At 48.6% G+C, this 19,261-nt stretch overlaps 8 protein-coding genes and 1 non-coding gene across 9 annotated transcripts; 4 read left to right on the top strand and 5 right to left on the bottom strand.

Annotated features, from left to right (window-relative positions):
* Window positions 1-12: 12 nt before the first annotated feature.
* On the bottom strand, window positions 13-2,206 carry BT62DRAFT_942911 (glycoside hydrolase family 72 protein). The gene is made up of 6 exons (XM_043187853.1): window positions 1,927-2,206; window positions 1,670-1,871; window positions 1,404-1,616; window positions 1,202-1,351; window positions 543-1,150; window positions 13-489 (listed from the first exon to the last, which is right to left on the bottom strand). Exons 1-6 carry the CDS (start codon window positions 2,084-2,086, stop codon window positions 140-142), a joined length of 1,683 nt encoding a protein of 560 aa, XP_043043672.1. The 5' UTR covers window positions 2,087-2,206; the 3' UTR covers window positions 13-139.
* Window positions 2,207-2,301: 95 nt separating this feature from the next.
* BT62DRAFT_t38 lies at window positions 2,302-2,389 on the top strand. The gene has a single exon. It is a non-coding gene; the product is annotated as a tRNA-Lys (tRNA).
* On the top strand, window positions 2,359-4,011 carry BT62DRAFT_1072287 (SET domain-containing protein). The gene is made up of 2 exons (XM_043178841.1): window positions 2,359-3,454; window positions 3,509-4,011. Exons 1-2 carry the CDS (start codon window positions 2,488-2,490, stop codon window positions 3,874-3,876), a joined length of 1,335 nt encoding a protein of 444 aa, XP_043043671.1. The 5' UTR covers window positions 2,359-2,487; the 3' UTR covers window positions 3,877-4,011.
* Window positions 3,713-5,282, bottom strand: BT62DRAFT_927476 (uncharacterized protein). Its single transcript, XM_043185259.1, has 7 exons — window positions 5,135-5,282; window positions 5,041-5,074; window positions 4,952-4,996; window positions 4,865-4,890; window positions 4,464-4,814; window positions 4,152-4,403; window positions 3,713-4,099 (listed from the first exon to the last, which is right to left on the bottom strand). The coding sequence occupies exons 1-7, from the start codon at window positions 5,173-5,175 to the stop codon at window positions 4,078-4,080; spliced, it is 771 nt and encodes a 256-aa protein (XP_043043670.1). The 5' UTR covers window positions 5,176-5,282; the 3' UTR covers window positions 3,713-4,077.
* A 59-nt stretch (window positions 5,283-5,341) lies between these two features.
* BT62DRAFT_927475 (uncharacterized protein) lies at window positions 5,342-10,993 on the top strand. Its single transcript, XM_043185258.1, has 19 exons — window positions 5,342-5,688; window positions 5,743-5,915; window positions 5,976-6,123; window positions 6,179-6,592; window positions 6,643-6,672; window positions 6,724-6,791; window positions 6,848-6,961; window positions 7,010-7,207; window positions 7,260-8,214; window positions 8,265-8,371; window positions 8,422-8,937; window positions 8,993-9,100; window positions 9,146-9,306; window positions 9,356-9,392; window positions 9,446-9,469; window positions 9,525-9,717; window positions 9,764-10,141; window positions 10,194-10,384; window positions 10,437-10,993. The coding sequence occupies exons 1-19, from the start codon at window positions 5,400-5,402 to the stop codon at window positions 10,839-10,841; spliced, it is 4,509 nt and encodes a 1,502-aa protein (XP_043043669.1). The 5' UTR covers window positions 5,342-5,399; the 3' UTR covers window positions 10,842-10,993.
* On the bottom strand, window positions 10,911-12,604 carry BT62DRAFT_494674 (Clavaminate synthase-like protein). The gene is made up of 10 exons (XM_043181155.1): window positions 12,510-12,604; window positions 12,374-12,458; window positions 12,150-12,315; window positions 12,070-12,091; window positions 11,995-12,016; window positions 11,785-11,947; window positions 11,686-11,735; window positions 11,444-11,631; window positions 11,197-11,396; window positions 10,911-11,143 (listed from the first exon to the last, which is right to left on the bottom strand). Exons 1-10 carry the CDS (start codon window positions 12,522-12,524, stop codon window positions 10,981-10,983), a joined length of 1,074 nt encoding a protein of 357 aa, XP_043043668.1. The 5' UTR covers window positions 12,525-12,604; the 3' UTR covers window positions 10,911-10,980.
* An 80-nt stretch (window positions 12,605-12,684) lies between these two features.
* BT62DRAFT_1043801 (RIC1-domain-containing protein) lies at window positions 12,685-16,605 on the bottom strand (the record flags this gene model as incomplete). The annotated part of the gene is made up of 17 exons (XM_043178457.1): window positions 12,685-12,939; window positions 12,992-13,324; window positions 13,374-13,468; window positions 13,522-13,762; window positions 13,821-13,906; window positions 13,962-14,226; window positions 14,278-14,511; window positions 14,564-14,680; window positions 14,735-14,799; window positions 14,848-14,902; window positions 14,956-15,241; window positions 15,296-15,540; window positions 15,606-15,748; window positions 15,806-16,002; window positions 16,057-16,241; window positions 16,292-16,399; window positions 16,453-16,605. 17 exons carry the CDS (start codon window positions 16,603-16,605, stop codon window positions 12,685-12,687), a joined length of 3,063 nt encoding a protein of 1,020 aa, XP_043043667.1.
* A 112-nt stretch (window positions 16,606-16,717) lies between these two features.
* BT62DRAFT_978422 (MSF1-domain-containing protein) lies at window positions 16,718-18,132 on the top strand (the record flags this gene model as incomplete). Its single annotated transcript, XM_043189346.1, has 5 exons — window positions 16,718-16,749; window positions 16,815-17,132; window positions 17,187-17,295; window positions 17,355-17,451; window positions 18,047-18,132. The coding sequence occupies 5 exons, from the start codon at window positions 16,718-16,720 to the stop codon at window positions 18,130-18,132; spliced, it is 642 nt and encodes a 213-aa protein (XP_043043666.1).
* A 369-nt stretch (window positions 18,133-18,501) lies between these two features.
* BT62DRAFT_927472 (uncharacterized protein) lies at window positions 18,502-19,118 on the bottom strand. Its single transcript, XM_043185257.1, has 2 exons — window positions 18,787-19,118; window positions 18,502-18,738 (listed from the first exon to the last, which is right to left on the bottom strand). The coding sequence occupies exons 1-2, from the start codon at window positions 18,809-18,811 to the stop codon at window positions 18,554-18,556; spliced, it is 210 nt and encodes a 69-aa protein (XP_043043665.1). The 5' UTR covers window positions 18,812-19,118; the 3' UTR covers window positions 18,502-18,553.
* Between the last annotated feature and the right edge of the window lie 143 nt (window positions 19,119-19,261).

Below are 19,261 nucleotides of genomic sequence, written 5' to 3'. Positions count from 1 at the left end.
AAACAAAACATTGTCTGTCGGGATCCTTTCTCACGGTCCGAATGAATTACTATCGTAAAAAATATTTGGTATAGAGTCCGTTGTAGAATGCACTACGGTATCAAGTCCAGAAGTGTTCCGAATACCCTTTACTTTTACTTCAAAGAATGGTCCAAATGCCGCTGATAACCCCAACAGCAACGAGGCCTAAGATACCAAACACAACGTTGCGGTCGGCAACAAGGTCGACCGCACCGTTCTTGCCACTACCACTGGAGCCTGAAGATCCGGAAGTAACGGAGGAAGAACCTCCATTGCTGCCGGCAAGAGTAGCAGGAGAAGAAGGAACAAAGGTGGCAGAGGGGTTAGACACACAGGAGGTTGCTGCGCTTGTTGCCACCGCGCTCGATGCACCGCTGTTGACGGTACCATTTCCAGAAAAGCTGCATGCCTGCACATTTCTGTTGTTGCGCTCGTAATATTCACTCATGACGTATGAAAGCTTAATTGCTGCAAAACACAGAATCAGAGCTGCACAAGGCGGAAAAAGCTGTGGGTCTTACTGGGATCACAGCCGGAAAGACGACCATATGTTCCATTTGCACCACTGCCACCAATATCGTCACACGACCCACCCGAAGAGCCTAAGAGACTGCATGCTGTGTTGATCAATTCACCCACGATCGCAGTGTAGTTCGAAGTATCCGGTGTGAATTGACAGTCAAGTGATCGGTACAGGCAATTGCAGGCATCTTCATTGGGCGTGGGAGGTAAGATGCTTGAAGCAGCAAAGGTATCGTTCGTCGTGGGGCACGCTGGGTATGTCGTGGTAGCAGACGACTGAGAAGGACTGTTTGGAGGGCTGATCTGGCCATATTCCGTCTTCAGGCGGGCAAAATCATCGCCGGTGGTGACGCTGCTCCCATCGGAAGAGATGTTGACCATGCCGAATTGACCTTGAACACTCGAAGCAGGGAAATACGAAAAGGCAATTCCTCCGGACCAAACATCGGACATCTCGGAGCTAAACAAGGCTTGAGTTTCCGTCCATAAACGTGGCCCGCCCGTTATACAACCGAATTCACTAAAATACGCCACGACGTTGTATCCCGCATAATCGGCCTCGATATTGGCGTAAGAGGCTGCAAAAGTGGAATTTCCACACCACGCACTTGGGCAGCGCTATTAGTGAATTGTTAGGATTCAGATGGCTTTGACATACTATTCATTTAGACCATAAACGTCGATGGCCGTTGCACCCGAGTTGTCGCCAGAGGGGTCACAAGAGAAAAAGTTTGCAAGTGGAAGGCGGAAACTTGTATCGCCATCAATGGACGAGTAACCGACCAGGGCAGACGACGACTTGGATTGCCTGCGGGTTTGTTGACGGATGAGATATGAGAAAAGACTTAGAAAGTGCTTACAGGTAAGCCTTGATGTCGCGAGCCGCTGCCTTTACATAAGGGGCCACCGATGTACCATTTGCTATGACGACCTCGTTGCCGACATTGTAAGCGAGGACATTGTCGTATTGATTAAACACATCAATGGTCCGGAGGTATTGGTCCAAGAGATTGGTTGACCAAGAAGGGGAGGTGCGATCAATGGAGCCATTCAAAGGGAGCGCAAGATCGATTCTGATGGGAAATACGAATGAGAGAAGAGTGTGAAAATGCTGTTATTCACTCACATCGTGTAAATGCCGGCGTCGCTGAACGTCTTCATGCAAGCGTCGTGGTTCAAACTCGAATTGACGCTGTACACGCGAATGGTATTGACGCCGAGCTGCTGAAGGTAAGGCAAGTCACGGCTGCAGGCAGAGCCAGAGCTGAGAGGATCAATGAAAGTCGAGGGCTCTCCGAAAGCATTGTCGGAACTCGCCACGACGGTGCCTAAATCCCCCTTGACGTTAAGTCGTGCATGAGAAGCAATTGAAACGGCGCTTACCCTGCTCTTGGTATGCTATGCCTTTGATGTAGAACCTATTGCCCCCTTCGTCGTAAAGGTATCTGCCGCTCCTATTAACTTTGGAAATTGCACATACCGAACCGACGAAAGAGGAAGCAACTGCGAAAAGCGCAGTCGCTGTGCCTGTTTTGCTCAACATGACGACGTATCAACGCCGGGAAAACGCGTACAACAGCAAGAAAGAGAGAAGGCAGGAAAAAGGTAGAGAGTGGGGCTGTGAGTTGAGGCTTTTATATTTCAGTCCCCGCCTGAAACTCGGCTGACATGCTGAAACTCTTCACTTTCCGTCAGCTGGTCCCACAAGGCCTAACAGTTTGTCTACAACATAATGTTTGGCATAACATATTCTACATAGCCCGCCTAGCTCAATCGGATAGAGCGTCAGACTCTTACCGATTCTAGGCGGATCTGAAGGCTGCGAGTTCGACCCTCGCGGTGGGCTATGTTTTTGTCCAGATAGTATGTGAAATCGTGATCGGGGTCCGGTCCGCCCGGATCCCGGCTTGTAGTAAATAAACACACTGCGATACGTTATTCTTCATGTTGCCCATAGTACCTGACGATGAAACGATCCAATCAGTAATATCAATCGTACAGCCGTCTCTTCCAGGACTAGATACCAATAAATTGCATGACGCGGTCATCGATGCGTATCCGGAGTGGCAGGGCGTGGTCGGTGAGAAACGAGTACGGCGTGTAATGGCTAACTCAAAAAAGGACGAGGAGGCGGAGGGACCTATCAAGGACGACAATGCCTCTACTATTACGACACCAAAAACGAAAAAGAAGAAAAAAGCAAAGGCAAAGGCAAAGGCCTCATCACGAGAAACTTACCCTACCTCGTCTCTCCTTCCCGACTCCGTACTGACCCTGCCGCCGACTGTCGCCGTCCGGTATTTTGACAAGCAAAAGGGGAAAGGTCTTGTCGCACTCAGACGCATCGAGGAAGGCGAGACGTTATGGAAGGAGGATCCGTGGATTATCGCACCAGAGTGGGACATCTTTGACCTCCAGCAGCGCGCAGTCGCTTGTGCTCACTGTACTACACCGTTTTCACAATCATCTGCCCTTGTGGTCTCTTGCCAGCACTGTTCTGCGCGCTACTGCACCCGTCTCTGTTTCTCGCGATCAGTGTCTACCCATCCCCTTCTGTGTCCCGGCCAGAACGCTGCCAGTGTCCCGTTGCTCAAGCAGGCCAGATCACTGGCATGGATGGCCCTGCACGCAATCTCGCGCGTCACCGCTCGGGTTTTGCTGGGTGGCGAACAGGAGTGGGACGTTGTCAAGGCGATGGCAGAGCTTGGGATGGAAGAGCGGTTTCAAAAGATTCATCTGACGCCAGAGCGGGAGACTTGGAAACGAGTGTGGACATTGTACGTTGACGCATTCCGATCTCCTCAAGCCTTGAAAATCGTCGCAAAGTCGAAGAAACCGCTGGCAGAACAAACGGAGAAGGAGCTGTTTAGCTATGAAGGTTTCTTGCGAGGACTGGGAAGAATGAGCTTAAGTACGCGGCCCCTATCTTAATTTCAGCCTTGCATTCTGCTCACATATAGTATAGATCTCGAATCTCATGGAGGGCTGTACCTCCTCCACTCTCACTTGAACCATTCCTGTGATCCCAACCTGTCTATCAGGCATCTACAGCGGTCGTCTGCACTTGCACGCATAACCGTGATAGCTAAACGCGCCATTTTACCAGGCGAGGAGCTGATAATCACTTATGTTGACCCGTCTTTGGACATAGCACAAAGACGACAAGCATTGGGAGAGTGGGGTTTTGGCAACTGTACCTGTTCGCGATGCAATAGAGAAGCTGCGACAGTTGAAGATGAATCACAAGGCCAAGAGAAAAGGAGACATGAGAGCAGTCTAGATATGAAGGATTTGGAGCGCGAGTTGAAGGAAGGTTTGGGACTGTGGGGATGAGTGAATGCGTTCTCTCTCTCTTTTACACTTTCTCCGCGGAAGCGAAAATACAGTTCAGACCGATACTCTAATAATGTATCTACTCGAAACAGGGTAGACATGGAAAATACGGGGTAAATATAAATGACAGAACCCAGTCCATGAGTAAGCTATGATATGTAGCTATGCGTAGCGCCCACGATGATGACCAGCAATCATCGATCATCCACGGTATGTGCAACACCTTGAAGACAGGTTAGACGCAGTTGACGGATACAAGTGATGAATACACATACGTTATCATGTATGGTATTATGGAGGCGAAAACACAAGCAAACGCAGCCCAGAGTAAGTAGAGCACTGGGCCAACGGAAACATCAATGCCAACGGACACTGGATTGGAGGTGTCACCGATGAGCACATTATTAATAGTTGCAGACTTGTTGATCATGGCCGTCCATATCGCGGCCCCACAGAGAATAAATATGGTGCTTAGAGCGGCGAAGACGGTGGATATGAAAAAGGTGAACGCCTGTTTGACCACGCCACTAGAATAGAAAGATGAGATGAGTTTTGGTTACGAATAGCGGAAGGAAGGAAATACTGACGCGAGTAAGGCTACCGCGGTAGTAACTGTGCCAATGATGATCAAATAATACGCAGATTTGGTGGGTTGGGCAAGATAATTTGAATTTTGGAAAGTGGTATCACTGACAACAGCCTGGGTAATAGCGCTGTAGTTGGCGGTCATGTCTTTCGTGATGATATCGTAAGGTCGGTATTCGTAGGCGGCGGAGTGATTGGAGCAGATGCCTTCCTTGGCGGCAACATAACCACAGTGGGAGTAGAGCCCGAATTGATAGTACTGACGTAGGCCACGGGACTCGAGAAGGGGCTCAGAAGCATCGTTAGTGTAAAGCCCGTAGATGGGGTCGAGCAGGGCGGTTTGAAGGGATTGGCTGATACGACGTAAGTGAAGAGAACAGGAAGCTGAAAATAATATATGTACCCATACTGAGAGACATTGACTTTTGCCTGGAATTGAAATGCCCAGTCAGAAGACCGGTAGCTGATTGTGGGAAGATGAAGGGCATACCAAATATAATCCACGAGGAACTGCAGACGTGTTAATTTGGCCAACCTAAAGAATGAGAAACAGAAGACACAAGGAAGGATGGAACATACATTGACAAAAATTAGCAGGATCAGAGCAGCAAATCTGTAGAACAACATTGCTGAGCATTGCACGACGCAGCGCAGAACTATGCGATAAACGCACGATAGAAGGCTAGCAAAGCCGACAAATATTTCGCCGCGCATCGTTACAAAGAGAAGAAGAAGAGAAAGAGAAAAGAGAAGAGAAACCGTCGCGCCGTAACGCTGCCTCGACCAACCAACGACGTCAGTGGAAGAAAACACGACCTGAACGTGTGACGGCTTTTGCCGCGGTGCCGTGTCTTGCCGAATTAGCCTTTGCGTACCAATACTCGTCTCTTCTCTCGACGTCCACAGCCTCTTCTTCGCTGTGTGTCACGACAATCTCAATGGACAGGCTGCCGGCATTGCAGCCTATTCTGCATGATCCTGGCACTGCACCCGCCTTGATCACCTCGCCAGAAGCCCTCGGCTTTGCAGATTCTCCTGTTGCACAGAAGGAGTCCAAGGATTCGTCTAACAGTAGTCGCGTGAAACGTCTCTCGTCTGCTATGGAGAAGACTGTGGATAAGCTTGGAAGGAGTATCAGTGGCAAGTCTTCTGCAAGCCCATCGCCAGGAGGCCATCGACGGCTATTCAGTATCAGCCGCAAGGGAAAGGCCACTGACCGTTCGGATAGTACGTCTGTGTCTTTTTCCATGATTACCATCCAATTCAACACATGGGTTATAGGCATGCCGATCCCTTCTTCCACTACCACGCCACCGACCTCCCGACCGACCTCTCCCGTAAAGCCTGTGCGGCCCATACCGCCGATTCAGGATGACTCTCCTTTCATTACGCCTCCATCCCCTCGCCTATCGCCTATGCGGCCCAGCTTAGCATCATTTCGCGGAGATGGTTCCGTAAGTTTGTCGTTCAAATGATCACCTAGTCAGAAGACTCATATCATCTTACTGGAGTAGATGCGTGCGGGTACCCAAACTCTAATACAAGCCCTGCAGGCTCTACCCTGGACGAAGGATCCTGATAATGATGATGACTTCATGAATCACAACAATTTGACCCCCGCCACGGACTCTGACAGTGAAGACGACGACAAATCTAGCGAACGTAAGTTCTATACGCGCCGGCTTCATCCGGCTTCAACTTATTGCTCCTGAACTAGCTCTCGCCCACTTGGCGTCCTCAATACATACCATATATCGTCCTCTAGCTCGTTCCCGCAAATACAGTATCGGACCAAGCCAGCTGATTCGTCGATCGACGCTTCCCAGTCATTCCCCATCCAGCGAGGAGCCGTCCTTGAGCGAGTCGTCAGCCCCGTCGGATGAAGAAGGCATTGAAGAGGCTGACGATTTTGAGGAGACAACGCCTAGAATGCCTGGCGTTGAAGAACCTGCGGCACTGACCCCCATTATCTCGGCTTCCACGAGGCAAAGAATGAACGCTGAAAGCCTGGAGCAGTTGGGCATGGTGCGCACCGGTAGCACGGCTACGGTTCGCTTCCAGAGAAGAGCCATGCTGGCGGAAAAATTGAGGGAGGTCTTTGAACTTGAAGGCATCGAGGAAGTCCGGGCTGGTATGAGCTACTACCTTGAGCTCTCGTGTGCCACTTACACCGATTTTCAGAGATGCCTTGCTGGTTGCTCCGATCTATTTGTGAGTTATCATACATCCGCTGCACAGAAACGACGTTGAATCTTTTCAAAGTGCTCCAAGGTTACATGTACCTGACAAACGCGTACCTTTGCTTCTTTGCACACATGCCTTCCAAAGAGGTAAGCTCGTAAAGGGATCGTGTCGACTTCTAACTCATCCCGTGTTACCCGCATAGCATCAAGTTCTTAAATCGGGGTCCTTGACAAAGAAGGCGCAGCGTACCAAACGTTGGATTAAGCATTGGTTTGTGCTAAAGAACGACGCCCTAAGCTGGTATCAGTCTTCATCTGTGAGGCTCTCAAGGATAACTTAACATTGACTCTAATTCATGGGACAGGATCCCTATTTTCCTCATGGGATAGTGGATTTGCGTTATGCTATTTCCTGCGAGCCTGTTCGTGAGAAAGAATTCCGCGTACGAACAAATCAGAAGACTGTTCTCCTGTACGCAGATTCCGTTCCAAGCAGAGAAGAGTGGGTGAAAGCTATAAGGAAGGTCATCTTCAAGGCACAGAACATGGGTGATAGCGTTAAGGTATAGCTTTAAAATACCAGCATTAGACTCCGTTTTGACTGTATATCCACAGATTGCCATTCCATATTCTGCGATCCTTGATGTAGACAAATCATCTGCTATGGATTTCAGCGAAACGATCGAGATTAAAGTGTTCGATAAAGATTCCTCGGAACAGCCTTCTGTGGACTCGTATTTCTTCGCGTATTTTCACGATCTCTCGTCCGCTTTGGATCAAATCCGTGATGCGGCGCGTACGCACCGTGCGGTTGAACTTGGGGAGGGAAAGGCACAGTCACTCAAAGGCGTGCTGGATACAACCACCACTCGTCAGCCAGGTCCCTCAGTTGTGGACAGAGGCGCTAGTATGCCGACTGAAGGGAGCAAAGACAAGGCCACTGGGTCCGGTTTCAGAATATCCTCGTTTTTGCGGCCTTTCCAAGACTCTACAGCGCGTTCTTTAACAGCAACCCCCGATGCGGTATCGGACATCATGGAGGAGTTCACACATATTTCTCGCAGAACGAATTCATCATCGTTTGTCCCTGTCACTTCCACGGGGTCACCTAGTAAACAATTAGATCTCCCACGTACGGCTGACCACAGCAGCCAAGAAGCTTTCACAGACCTGACGCCTACACCTTCAAATATCAGGATTAATCACACGTACCCACCTTCCACTTCGTTGTCCTCCTCTATTGACCCTGATAATACTTCATTGATCCTTAGAGAGACCAACGGAAGCAATGCGAGCACTTGGAGCGTTGGTGTCCCCGGTTGGTTGAAAGTTGGACGGCCGAGTCGTTTCTTTGCGTCCAATGAGTCCCCACCCATTACCTTAAGTCCTCCTGTGGCCATAAAAGAAATGTACTCCTCAACAAGCAGCAGCATTCTGGGAAGCAGGTGGAGCGGTGCTGGTGATCTGGCCTTCAGCGTCCTCGACGCGCCTATCAGCAACATTGACAATGAAGTCGTCGAGAAATTCCGCACCTCTTTTGCCTACGATGAAAAAGAGACATTACTTGGATGTAAGTGGTCTTTATCGTAGGAAGCACTGACACTTCTCATACGTGCATAGATTTCCCGGGTTATATATTCCGACTCTTGCCCGTTTTTGGAAGGCTTTACATATCAACCAATTACTTCTGCTTCAAATCTACGGGTCCGCTGACTTCTCGTACCAGGGTGTGCACGTAATCTCCCATTGGATCTCCATTTTCTTAACTAGTCTTCAGATGGCGCTTCCGATCAGAGACATCTTGTCTACAGAAAATTCGAAAGCGACTAGGTTTGGCCACCATGGGCTCATAATCATTGTCAGGGGACATGAAGAGCTGTTTTTTGAGTTTGGTGCCGAAGATAAACGAAACGCGTTTGTGAAGCTGTTGGAACAACAGATGGAAGATGTTCGACGACGTCTTGCGGCTGGTGAAACATCCGTTCCTACGTCAGGCAAACGGGATGCACTCATACTGGAAGAATTTGAGGCCAGATCGTCTCGAAGCAGCCCTGAATCCGACCCAGCGCCCACTGCAGAGAGTCTGACTGATTCTTTGCCTGCCGTCATGTTTACTTCCGCTTCTTCGACGTTCTTGACATTCAAACCACAGAAAAGCCTGCACTTTACGTTCCTCACCATAGGATCCCGAGGGGACGTTCAGCCTTATATCGCATTGGCTAAGGGCCTCAAAGCCGACGGACATCGAGTCCGCATAGCGACACATCGCGAATTCAAGGAATGGATAGAGTCGGTAAGTCATTTCATTTTCTTTCGTTGACAGCGGACGTTACCCGACTATGCTATAGCATGGTATCGAGTTCGGCTACGTTGGGGGTGATCCTGCTGAGCTAATGCGAATTTGTGTGGAGAATGGTATGTTCACTTTGTCCTTCATGAAAGAGGGCTTGCAAAAGGTTAGTGTCGCCTTGTTATACATTTCTTAACTGACCTTTGTGTAGTTTCGAGGATGGTTGGACGACCTTTTAAAGACGTCCTGGGAGGCCTGTCAAGGCACGGATGTTCTAATAGAGAGCCCGAGTGCTATGGGAGGCTTACACATCGCTGAAGCGCTTGCAATTCCTTACTTTAGGGCATTCACTATGACTTGGACCCGTACGAGGTTGCTATCTATCCCTCTGTCTCAGCATCACAGACTGATTGGTCTATAGGGCATATCCTCACGCCTTTGCTGTGCCCGACAGAAAGGTAAGGATTTGTTTCCTTGGTAATTGTAATCATATGAAATTCCTCTCCGACAGATGGGGGGCAGCTACAATTATATGGTAATCCACTTCATTTACTTCGTACAACACTCGCATCTCATTGAAGAGCCATCAGTCTTATGTCATGTTCGATCAGGTCTTTTGGCGGGCAACGTCTGGACAAATCAATCGATGGCGAAGAAACGTGTTACATCTCAGTGGCACCAGCCTCGATAAGATGGAGCCTCATAAAATACCTTTCCTCTATAATTTTTCTCCGCATGTAGTACCCCCGCCCCTCGACTGGCCGGAATGGATTCGCGTGACTGGTACGAAACTGATAAATCAGGTTTCTTGGATACTGAGTTACTATAGGGTACTGGTTCCTCGATGACGCGGACGTTAGTGCCAAGAAATGGGTTCCTCCTGAAGGCCTAGTTGTTTTCATTGACAACGCGCACAAACTTGGCAAGAAAGTTGTATATATCGGCTTCGGTAGCATTGTGGTATCTGATCCCAGGGCGATGACCCGCTGCGTCATTGAGGCCGTTGTTCAAAGCGGGGTTTATGCAATCCTGTCGAAGGGATGGTCGGATCGCTTGCACATAAAGTCTGCGGACGCCTCTGAGCCCGAAGAGCCACTACCTAAGCAAATTTACTCCATTGCGTCCATCCCTCATGACTGGCTTTTCCAACGCATAGATGCTGCGTGTCATCATGGAGGCGCTGGCACTACTGGTGCAAGTCTACGTGGTAAACCCATATTTGATGATTACCACAATCTCCCTTGCTGATCCGCACTTAGCTGGTCTTCCAACAATTATCAAGCCCTTCTTTGGGGATCAATTTTTCTGGGCCGACCGCGTTGAAGCGCTGGGAGTCGGATCAGGTGTCAGAAAACTGACAATAGAAACATTAAAGGACGCCCTTCTCCTTGCCACGACCGACCAAAAACAAATACACCGTGCCAGATTAGTTGGAGAGCAAATCAAAGCGGTCAGTCCTTGAGCGCACTGTTGACTTAGTGGAAAACTCATCAGTACCGCAGGAGGATGGTGTTGTCACAGCTGTAGAATCTATCTACCGTGATCTTGAATATGCCCGTTCGCTGATCAAGCGAAGTCCTCCTGACATCGGTGAAGACGATGAAGGAATAGACCCTGAACATGCCACCATTCGTGATCGGCGTAGCTCTGCTCCTATGGATCCTTCATCTGGCTACAGTTCAAGTGGATCCGCTCGAGGTGGTGCTCCCAGTGAAGATTGGAGCGTCATTTCAGAACAAGACGAGCGAAGGTCTTCTTTCAGTTCCCGAATCAGCGACGGGAAACCGAACGTCGAGCGCTCTAATAATAAACGCAACAGTCTAGCGGCTGCCGTGTTATCGGTTTTACCTGACACATTGACCTCCTCTCCACGTCGTCGTACTATATCAGCTAGTTCTCGCACATAATCTCTCTATACTGTAGCCATACATACTGTACTCTGTCATGCATGAATGTCCCCGCTCTGTTTGATTATAATAGGCTTTTGTTTTCATAGGATTTACTGTGTACGTAGATTGAATTTATTATGACATGTAGAAATGCCTTTCAATCTGAATTTTTGTCGTAATGTTCATCGAACACGCCTCTACTGAATTGACCAAATGTTACCGATGGCGAGAGCAGCTTATCCGTGTCTGGCTGCATGAATAATGCGAAAGCCTCCCTGGATATTGTGCCGGAATCAGCGACCTCAGTCCCGACCCGCACACTTTTGCGGCCGTGAGCACGAAAATATAAAAACGAAGCAAGGACAGGACAAACCAGTGTGGAGTAGCGCGCAGCTTCCCGCCCGTAGCGATTTCCAGAGCTTCTCCAGTTTGAAAAGCGAGGTTATCTTCAGGAATCGATACTTTGGTCAGTTCCCCTCCTCGTGTACGTATATATAGCCCTGAGGATATCGAGGCCGACTGAACTACGGTTGGTTCAGAAAGATCACTTTCGCCTTCCGATAGATACATTGCCTTTCAATGCGTAAATGAAAAGGAAGACTGTGTACAATTTCACTCACAGAACACAAGCCTGTCAGAAGGGAATGATCAAGATGAAAGCCACACCAACTGTCCATAGGCCCATCTTCCGCTGGCAAAGAATTCTCTTGAGAAGGCGGAAAATAATGCAATAAGCGGGCCTTCGTAGTTTGCGAGGTGCTAATCAACTTCGGCAGGGACATCGAAACATCCGAAAACCGGGATAACGCTGGCGGCGATTTCGTTGACTGATCAGAAAAAGTCTTTGTCAAAATGGACATACCGAATGGCTGGCATGCTTCTGCAAGTGTACATCCGACGTCTGAGACGAATCTTCAACAGGATCCGGCAAAGTACAGTAGTAGTCCACAGCGTCGCTTACCTTCCCAAATCCTTGAAGGCTTCCTCGAATCCTTCGACACCCTTCTCGTCAGGCTTGGGCCATATATTCTGGGCGTAATATTCAGGCCATTCCTTTCTATGCTGGGGCGATACGGGTGGATTATCGATGAGAGGGTTTGCATAGTAGGACCCTTTCAGAACGTCTGTCGAAAGCTCGCATCGAGTCTGTTATCAAGGAGTTCTGGAATACCTGGTTTTCCGTTCATGATTTCCTAGAAGAAAGTGTGAGCCGTTAACGCAAGTGAGCGACATGATGACAACAGACCTTGCCATGCGACCATCCAAAGCTATCAATGGAAACGCATTCAAGTTAAGTTCAGTCTGGAGCGCAGCGTTGATGCTTGCCTGTAATTGCTGGAGGCATCTGTATACTGCTCTCTGACATTCTCATCCAGCTTGGCGAACTTGTAGGCGAGGGTAAGGAGCCTCTGCCGATAAGCAGCGTACGACGGTGGTAGATCTCTAACGATGATTATGCCCAAACACTCTGGGCCTGATCCGAATGCGCGTTCTGTTTTTTTTTTTGTGCGATTAATTAGCGTTCGGAGCTCGGTGCAAAGCTCCCCCACCTATTGAATCGCCCAGAGATTCTGGGGCGGATACAAGGGTGGTATATGAAACTGACACAGCGCCCTCAGGTGTGTAAGCGATTGGCTATAGTGGCTTGTCAGAATACCACCACAAAGACGAAGCAAAAAATCTTGCCTGTTTGGTCTCCATGAGGGAAGACCAGAAAGGGTATGTGGCAAATCGAAAAGTGACTTTGCAAGCTTAGCAGATATATAATGCGTAAAGATAATCCTAATTCGATTGCAAGATGGTTAACAATAAATATACACACCTACAACAAGTATACACATAAGTTACAAATTTCCAACAATCATTGCAATACCCCGTTCCTCACATCTAGGCTCCCCAAATTTGTTTGAGCCAAGGCATTCTGTAGCGCAACTCCCGAATCGTCAATCGAATGGAGGAACCGTAGAAGTTCTCGGCAAAGTTGCCAATCTTTCCCATCTACAGCCGCTTTTAGCAGACGCACGGCATCCTCATTATGTTCGTCAAGCTGTTCGAGGGTGTGAAGGACTATAAGATAAGAGCTCGCCGTTCTAAGCCGCCGCGACGAGAGACACATCTAGTCAGTGGTTAGCACTAAGGATTCCGCGTATTCAGAGCAGAGAATATACCTCGAATAAAGCTTTGGGGTTTCCAACGATACTGAAAAGCCTTCTCCACCTGATCATCTCTGTTTTCCTCGCGCACCTGACTACAACATCCAGTGCTTCATCAAAATAATCCAGGAACTCGATCACAATGGGCAGGACGGAAACAGCGGTTTCCGCGTCGCTAGAGGATTCTTCATCAAGACTGGCTTCAGACTCTACGACAGTGTGCAGAAGAATTTCCAAGGCATGAGCAAAATATACAAGATTTTGATAGTGAGATGCGAAAACGACGGCTTCTTGGACCTGCCGCGCTTCCAGATAGCAAAGCAGGATATGGTGCAGAAACAAATGGGACTGAAAACAGCTTAAAGACAGTGATTTAAAACCTGTCAGATGGACGTACACTCGTGGCATGTCTGAACATGACGAAAGGAAGATTCGATCGCGTGGCGGCTTCATGTTCAGCACCTATTATGATGCCTTTATCCATGAGTACGGCTACAGCTTAGAGTGAGAATCAGATGGTGAAAGAGGAAGGCCGGAAGACAAACATAAGGGATAAAAATCCAAATGAATATTAACGCTCTCTTTGACGCTTTTCTGAAGCATATCACCGGCAGAATCGTGCGGTGATGCCTCAATGGACAGAGCGTTGAGCCAAACTCTCATACTCTGTCCATCGTAGCCCCATAAAGAATTTTCAAGGGCGCCGATTCCGCGTAAGTGTATCCAACAAAATTCAATTCGGTCGGCAAATATTTGCATGTCATATTGAACTTCTTGGTCTGCGGACTATACGCAAGGTTTATATTAGTTTGTGACCTTGTATAATAGGACTGGGATATCGCACCTTCCGTGGACGAAGCAAAACAAGTTGCCCGCCTACAACCATCAGCACAGTGGCAACCGCTAGGTCCTCCACTGGATCACCGAGCTCTATGTCGGAGGGCATATGGTTCAGTCATAACCCTTTGAAAAAGAGTCCACCCACGTTTTTGGGCTGACGGTATCATCCAACTCAGCATCCTGACTGCTCCAGGAGCGGCAATGATGCCATTGAAAGTGATACTCCCGCACAAATGCAGTTTGATGGTGTCTTCAGTAGGGACTATGAGGTAATGAAAAAGTGCATTGTCGACAGTATACACCAGGAGAGAGTTGTCCACTAGTGAGAGGATTATCACGGGAGTCGAAAGTGTTTCTCGGTGAAGAACATTCTGATTACTGAGTTCAAGATCTCGTGAGTATAAACGAATCTATGTTTATGCGTTCGATCAGTAATTTCCCTGGATGCAGTATTTACTCACCTGATAAATTTTATTCACTTCAACAGCAGCGATTAGAACGTGATGAAACCATATCAGGCCTCCCCGCACAGCAAAGGCTTGCTCTTGCAGCTCATCTGTGAAGACCTTCCATCGGCCTGAAGATGAGCTGTAGTGTACAAGTCCTCTTCGACCAGCAATCGCAATCAACCGGCCATCATTGCTCAAAGCAGAGTATCGTATTGGCCAGTTAGTCGATAGATAGGCCAAAGGGATCTGTGAGACGGCTCGTCATAAATAAAACTGTATCCAAGATAAATTCATGTACCTTGACATGCTGCCAGACATCAGACTCTGGATTGATCACACTCATGTCAGGTTGATCAGCACCACGATAAACAAGCGCCCTGTCATCCATTTGCAGAAAAGCGTAACGAGCATTGTCCTGCAAAAAACTCAGCCCGAAAGAAAAGACAAAACGATTTGCTGTTAATCTCACCGGTGACTGTTGCCCTGTCGTGGCACTTTTGGCAAAGGGGACAGTAAAGAGCTGTCCATCGGCGTCTGCCACATTGTGAGTGTGATATATGTCGTGGAAACTACAGACTCTACCATACGAGACTCGTCGTGCCAATAAGACGAGCTCAAAATTGCCTGGGGTCCAGAACTATGAAGACAATAAGGTTACGAATTGAACAGAGAAAATTGACCTGCACTGACCAGGTCCAAGACTCCATGCATGAATGTATCTTGAAAGCTTTTTTCATCGGCGGACCCTTCTTCACCTGTACCTAATCCACCGCTTGCAAGACATCGACCGCCAACACTGAATAACGCCCATCCGTGCTTCCAGCCAACTGCAAGCACATAACCGTCCGAACTCCACTCCAGAGCACATACAGGACCTGTATCTTGGTTGTAGGGGTTCGGCACGGAGAGGGACGTGGATGATAGGGGACTAGTTTGAAATGGAGATGTTGGGAATGATGTCAACGCAACGCCTCCACTGAACGACAATGATTAGTTCACATCTAGCAAGCCGCGGGTACTCAGGACTCACCCCAACATTCCGACAGCGATGAGGGAAAACCTGCTATTCAAGGCCACGCAAACAGCCTGCTTCGGTTCCAGATACGCCATACGATTACGTTCGTGTAGAGGTTCATTTGGGTCTACACGGCGCTGCTTTTGCACCCATCGAGGAGTTGGGAAGTCATGTACACAGGTACCATGCCAATTACTTCCATCAGAAGGGGCAGGATGGAGGCGAGAAGCATCATCAAAGGAGGAGCGAGTATGAGGGCCCTAGAGTAAGCAGCATAAACGAAGACCTAAAAAAAACATGCAGCATGTGAAGATAACTCACACACCTGCTCATCTTCAACCAGTTCGGACGTACTGCTCTCTGCCTCGGAATCGGGTTCGTGAAGCTGGACAAAATAGGCACGACCGTCGGAGGTTATCCATGTCTCCACGGCGGTTGCACGAGAGTACGATATATGTGCAACAGTAACTTCAACACGGGCATGAATAAGTGGAGACGGTTGTTGAATGAATAACAGCGCTTTACCATCCGGTTCAACGAACCATTCAAACTCGTGATCATTGAATATCCAAGTGTTGTAGCTGCCAAAGCGCTTGCTTCTGCGGGGCTCCTGGCCTTCATGGTCGTTTAGTAGTTCATCCTCTTCGGAAGGCCAAGGAATTCTCTGGACTGCAGGTGGGTTCTTGGTGGAGAAAAGAAGGTAATGCCGACGAGGAGATGTGCTGGTTGGAATCACTCAGTGTCTTTTGGTGTTTTGTTTTATCGAACAAGAGTACCTGATAAGAGTTCCCTCCACACGAATCACGCCTTCAAAATGAAGACCAATGGGGTTCAAAGGAAGGCCTTCGCCTGGACCAGCAAGAAAGTTGCGCTGAGTGGTGGCGGTGAGTGTGGGAGGTTGATATACGGGGTCCGAGACATCGTATGTGACTGCTATTAGGACAAGATACGAAAGGGAAGTCTAGAACGACACCCTTGAGAGAGACGCGAACTAGAAGCGTAGGCACTGACCTGAATGACAATTCGTGATCCATCTGGTGCCCAGTATGCTTTGACGTTCTCGCCATGGTCAAAGATTGACGTCGGAGTTCGCGACAGGTGGGCGAGGACGGCGGTGGGCTATTGGTTGTTACGCTGAGGCCGTGTTGAGTGAAAAAATGTGGTTGACCTACGCGAACGCGCCAGATAGAAATACCGTTTCGAGTAAGCGTAGCAAAGAATGATTTTCGTGGACTCGGACAAAGGCCTACGACATGCTCGGGTGGGATGTTGGGAAGGGCTGGCACAGTCGATAATCGTCGGGCTGTCGAGGTCGGAAAGTACATCAAAGTTGGAATTACGTGGCGATAGGGTTAGGGGCTGGAGCGTAGTCCCGGTTAGGGTTGACTACTGCCTTCACGTGGGAGTCCATCTCGCTTTCACTCCCTTCATGTGCCAATGAAGTTCTATACTCAATCCTTCATTTACGAGTAAGCTGAGCTGTCATGCTAGGCCGTTCCATTTTCCTTTTACTGATATTCTTACTCACTTTTAGCGACCCGTGGTCCATCGTTTCTCTTGCTTACTTCCTTCGCTACCCGAATCCATATGCCTCCCACATCATCTCTTGCGATGTCATTTCTCGCACACAGACTCCTTCGGGCACCCTTCTTACCACCCGTCTGATATTGAAACGAGGCGCTTTGCCTCGTTGGGCTCCCAAGGGCATCATTTCCCGCTCAGAGTCTTGGGTTGTCGAAGAGAGCGAGGTGGATCCTATGGGCAGGACTGTTCGTTGTACTACCAAAAATCTGGAGTTTACAAAGGTCATGCAGGTGGAAGAGTCAGTATTTCTTCATCAGAATGATGAGGGGTACGTCTCAGTTCCGTCACTTCGTCTACCAGTGCTCACCCGTCCTCCCAACAGTAAAACAATGCAGATCAGTGAAGCTCGAATACGCTCCCGTTTTGGTTGGGGCCTTACAAAACGAATCGAGACATTCGGCATGAATCGATTCAAGACACATGTACAACGGGTAGCTCGTCGGGTCTAGATTTTAGCACCTCTTTCGCTGACTCATACCTGCTTATCTAGTCGAGGGATGGTATTTCGTTGATTTTAGGGATGTTGCGCCAATCCCGTCTTCAGACCTTGGGAGGGCCTGCTCCTTATTCTCCCATGTATTTTGCACGTGAAGAACCACACGAGCCTGCCCATAACGAAAACGGTTTCTCCGGAGTCGGACATCAAAACAGTGGCCCTTGGCGGAGGGTGATGGCATGGTTTTCGAAGGACTAATCTCACCAAGTACAAATATCGTAGTATAATGATTTCTTCGTCGGCCAGCATTGTCTCCTCTCATAGTTAGTCACTCATAGTTAGTCAGTTGTCGTCGTAAGGTATTTTTGATCCCTATGTATCAGTAGTCCAGTAGTATCAATTCATGAAAAAAACACCTCTCTATTACTGTCTTGTAAGTTATCATCGAATCCTCTACATGATAACATTATTTATTAGGTGACCATCAAGGTAGTCATTGTCAGTATGCGTTGTCCCAAACCGTTTTCTGATCGTTATCATCGCCCACCCATATCCGAAGACCATCGAATGCAGGTCGTAGCCAAGTGACTGTGTTCTCCCCGTCCTTCATGGTCATTTCCAACGCTCGCCGTTCCAAGTCAGTGCTTTCATCCAACCATTGACTCGGCTGCTGAGCCAGCGGCTTTCCAGAGCTAACCACTTCTGTGATCCTGACCCATTCTTCGTGTGATACTTCATGTGAGAAGCCGGTAAGATACGTGCGAAGTGCTCCAACCCGCCGAGCCGTATCAACAGCAGATACTACGCCGAAGTGAGACGTATGTGGCCGTAAATGTAGGCAATCAAGAATGAAGAGCGGTAGAGCGACTCCCGACCGTGAGTCATCTGTTGGCGAAGAGAGTATAATATCCATTGCATCATCCGGAATATAGGATGTGTCAGAAAGATATACAATATCTTCCTGGATCTTGAAGCCGAAACAGTAATAAGGTTGAATGATATCTTTGCCATTCAGCGATCTCCTTGAGGGAGAAACCGTTCCGCTAGAGAGCTTGTCAAGGGAGTCCTTCAGAGCCAGTTGGCTCATCTGGGACGTGGTGGGCGTCGAAGGTACTGTGGCCGGTGTAGACATAGTGGAAGGGCATGGGGGAGTGGAGAACACTCGTCCGTGGTGTACAGAAAAAGGCGTAACCAGTATTTCGGTATCTTCAATTTCAAAAGGAACCTTGTCCTCGATTATGTGCCATTTGAATTCAGGGACCTGGCAAAGAATAGTCGAAAGGAAGAGAATGATATATTGACTTATTACTTACATCTCCACCTCCAGATGCAAATTCCTTGGACACAAGGTATGGAAAGCATCTCTGAACTTCGGTGAAAGTGTTTTGCGAAACATAAACGTCGATGTGTTCTTGAATACGCTTGCCCAATGTCCACCCTGAACTCAAGAATGAGAGGAAGGACTCGTGTCAAAGAAAGGCCTTACCCCGTAGATCGTCCAAACCGTTCATTGCTGAAATGACGCTATGAGCACTCTCTTAACCCACATTCACGATAAATTTTACCATCGGCATGCGGATGTGTGATGAGTAAGGCGTCGATTTTCCGTAGTCCATACTTTGGAAACCATTCCACCGCGGCTGCTTGAAATGTCTTTCCAGCATCAATGACGATCGTTCTATCAGATGTATTAAGCACGAATGAACGGAGAAAGGTCGGCCCGGTGGGAAGAAAAGGGTCTTACACGTCCCGTCCGTCTTTTGGTGCAGCCATACGGATTACGGCACTGGTGTTCCGCCTTATATTTCTCTTTCCTTCAGGCGCCAAAGTAGATAAGCATGTTCTACACCGTCTTCCATCGGGGGGATTGGTAAGGCAGTCGACGTGGGGGATACTCGATGAGGTTCCTGTGCCGAGGAAAATGAGCTCGACTGGACGAGATATAGAGATAGAAAGCGACA

Source organism: Guyanagaster necrorhizus (genome assembly GCF_019112545.1).
Source record: "Guyanagaster necrorhizus MCA 3950 unplaced genomic scaffold BT62scaffold_4, whole genome shotgun sequence".
NCBI classification, from domain to species: domain Eukaryota; kingdom Fungi; phylum Basidiomycota; class Agaricomycetes; order Agaricales; family Physalacriaceae; genus Guyanagaster; species Guyanagaster necrorhizus.
This window is presented reverse-complemented; position numbering and strand designations above follow the sequence as displayed.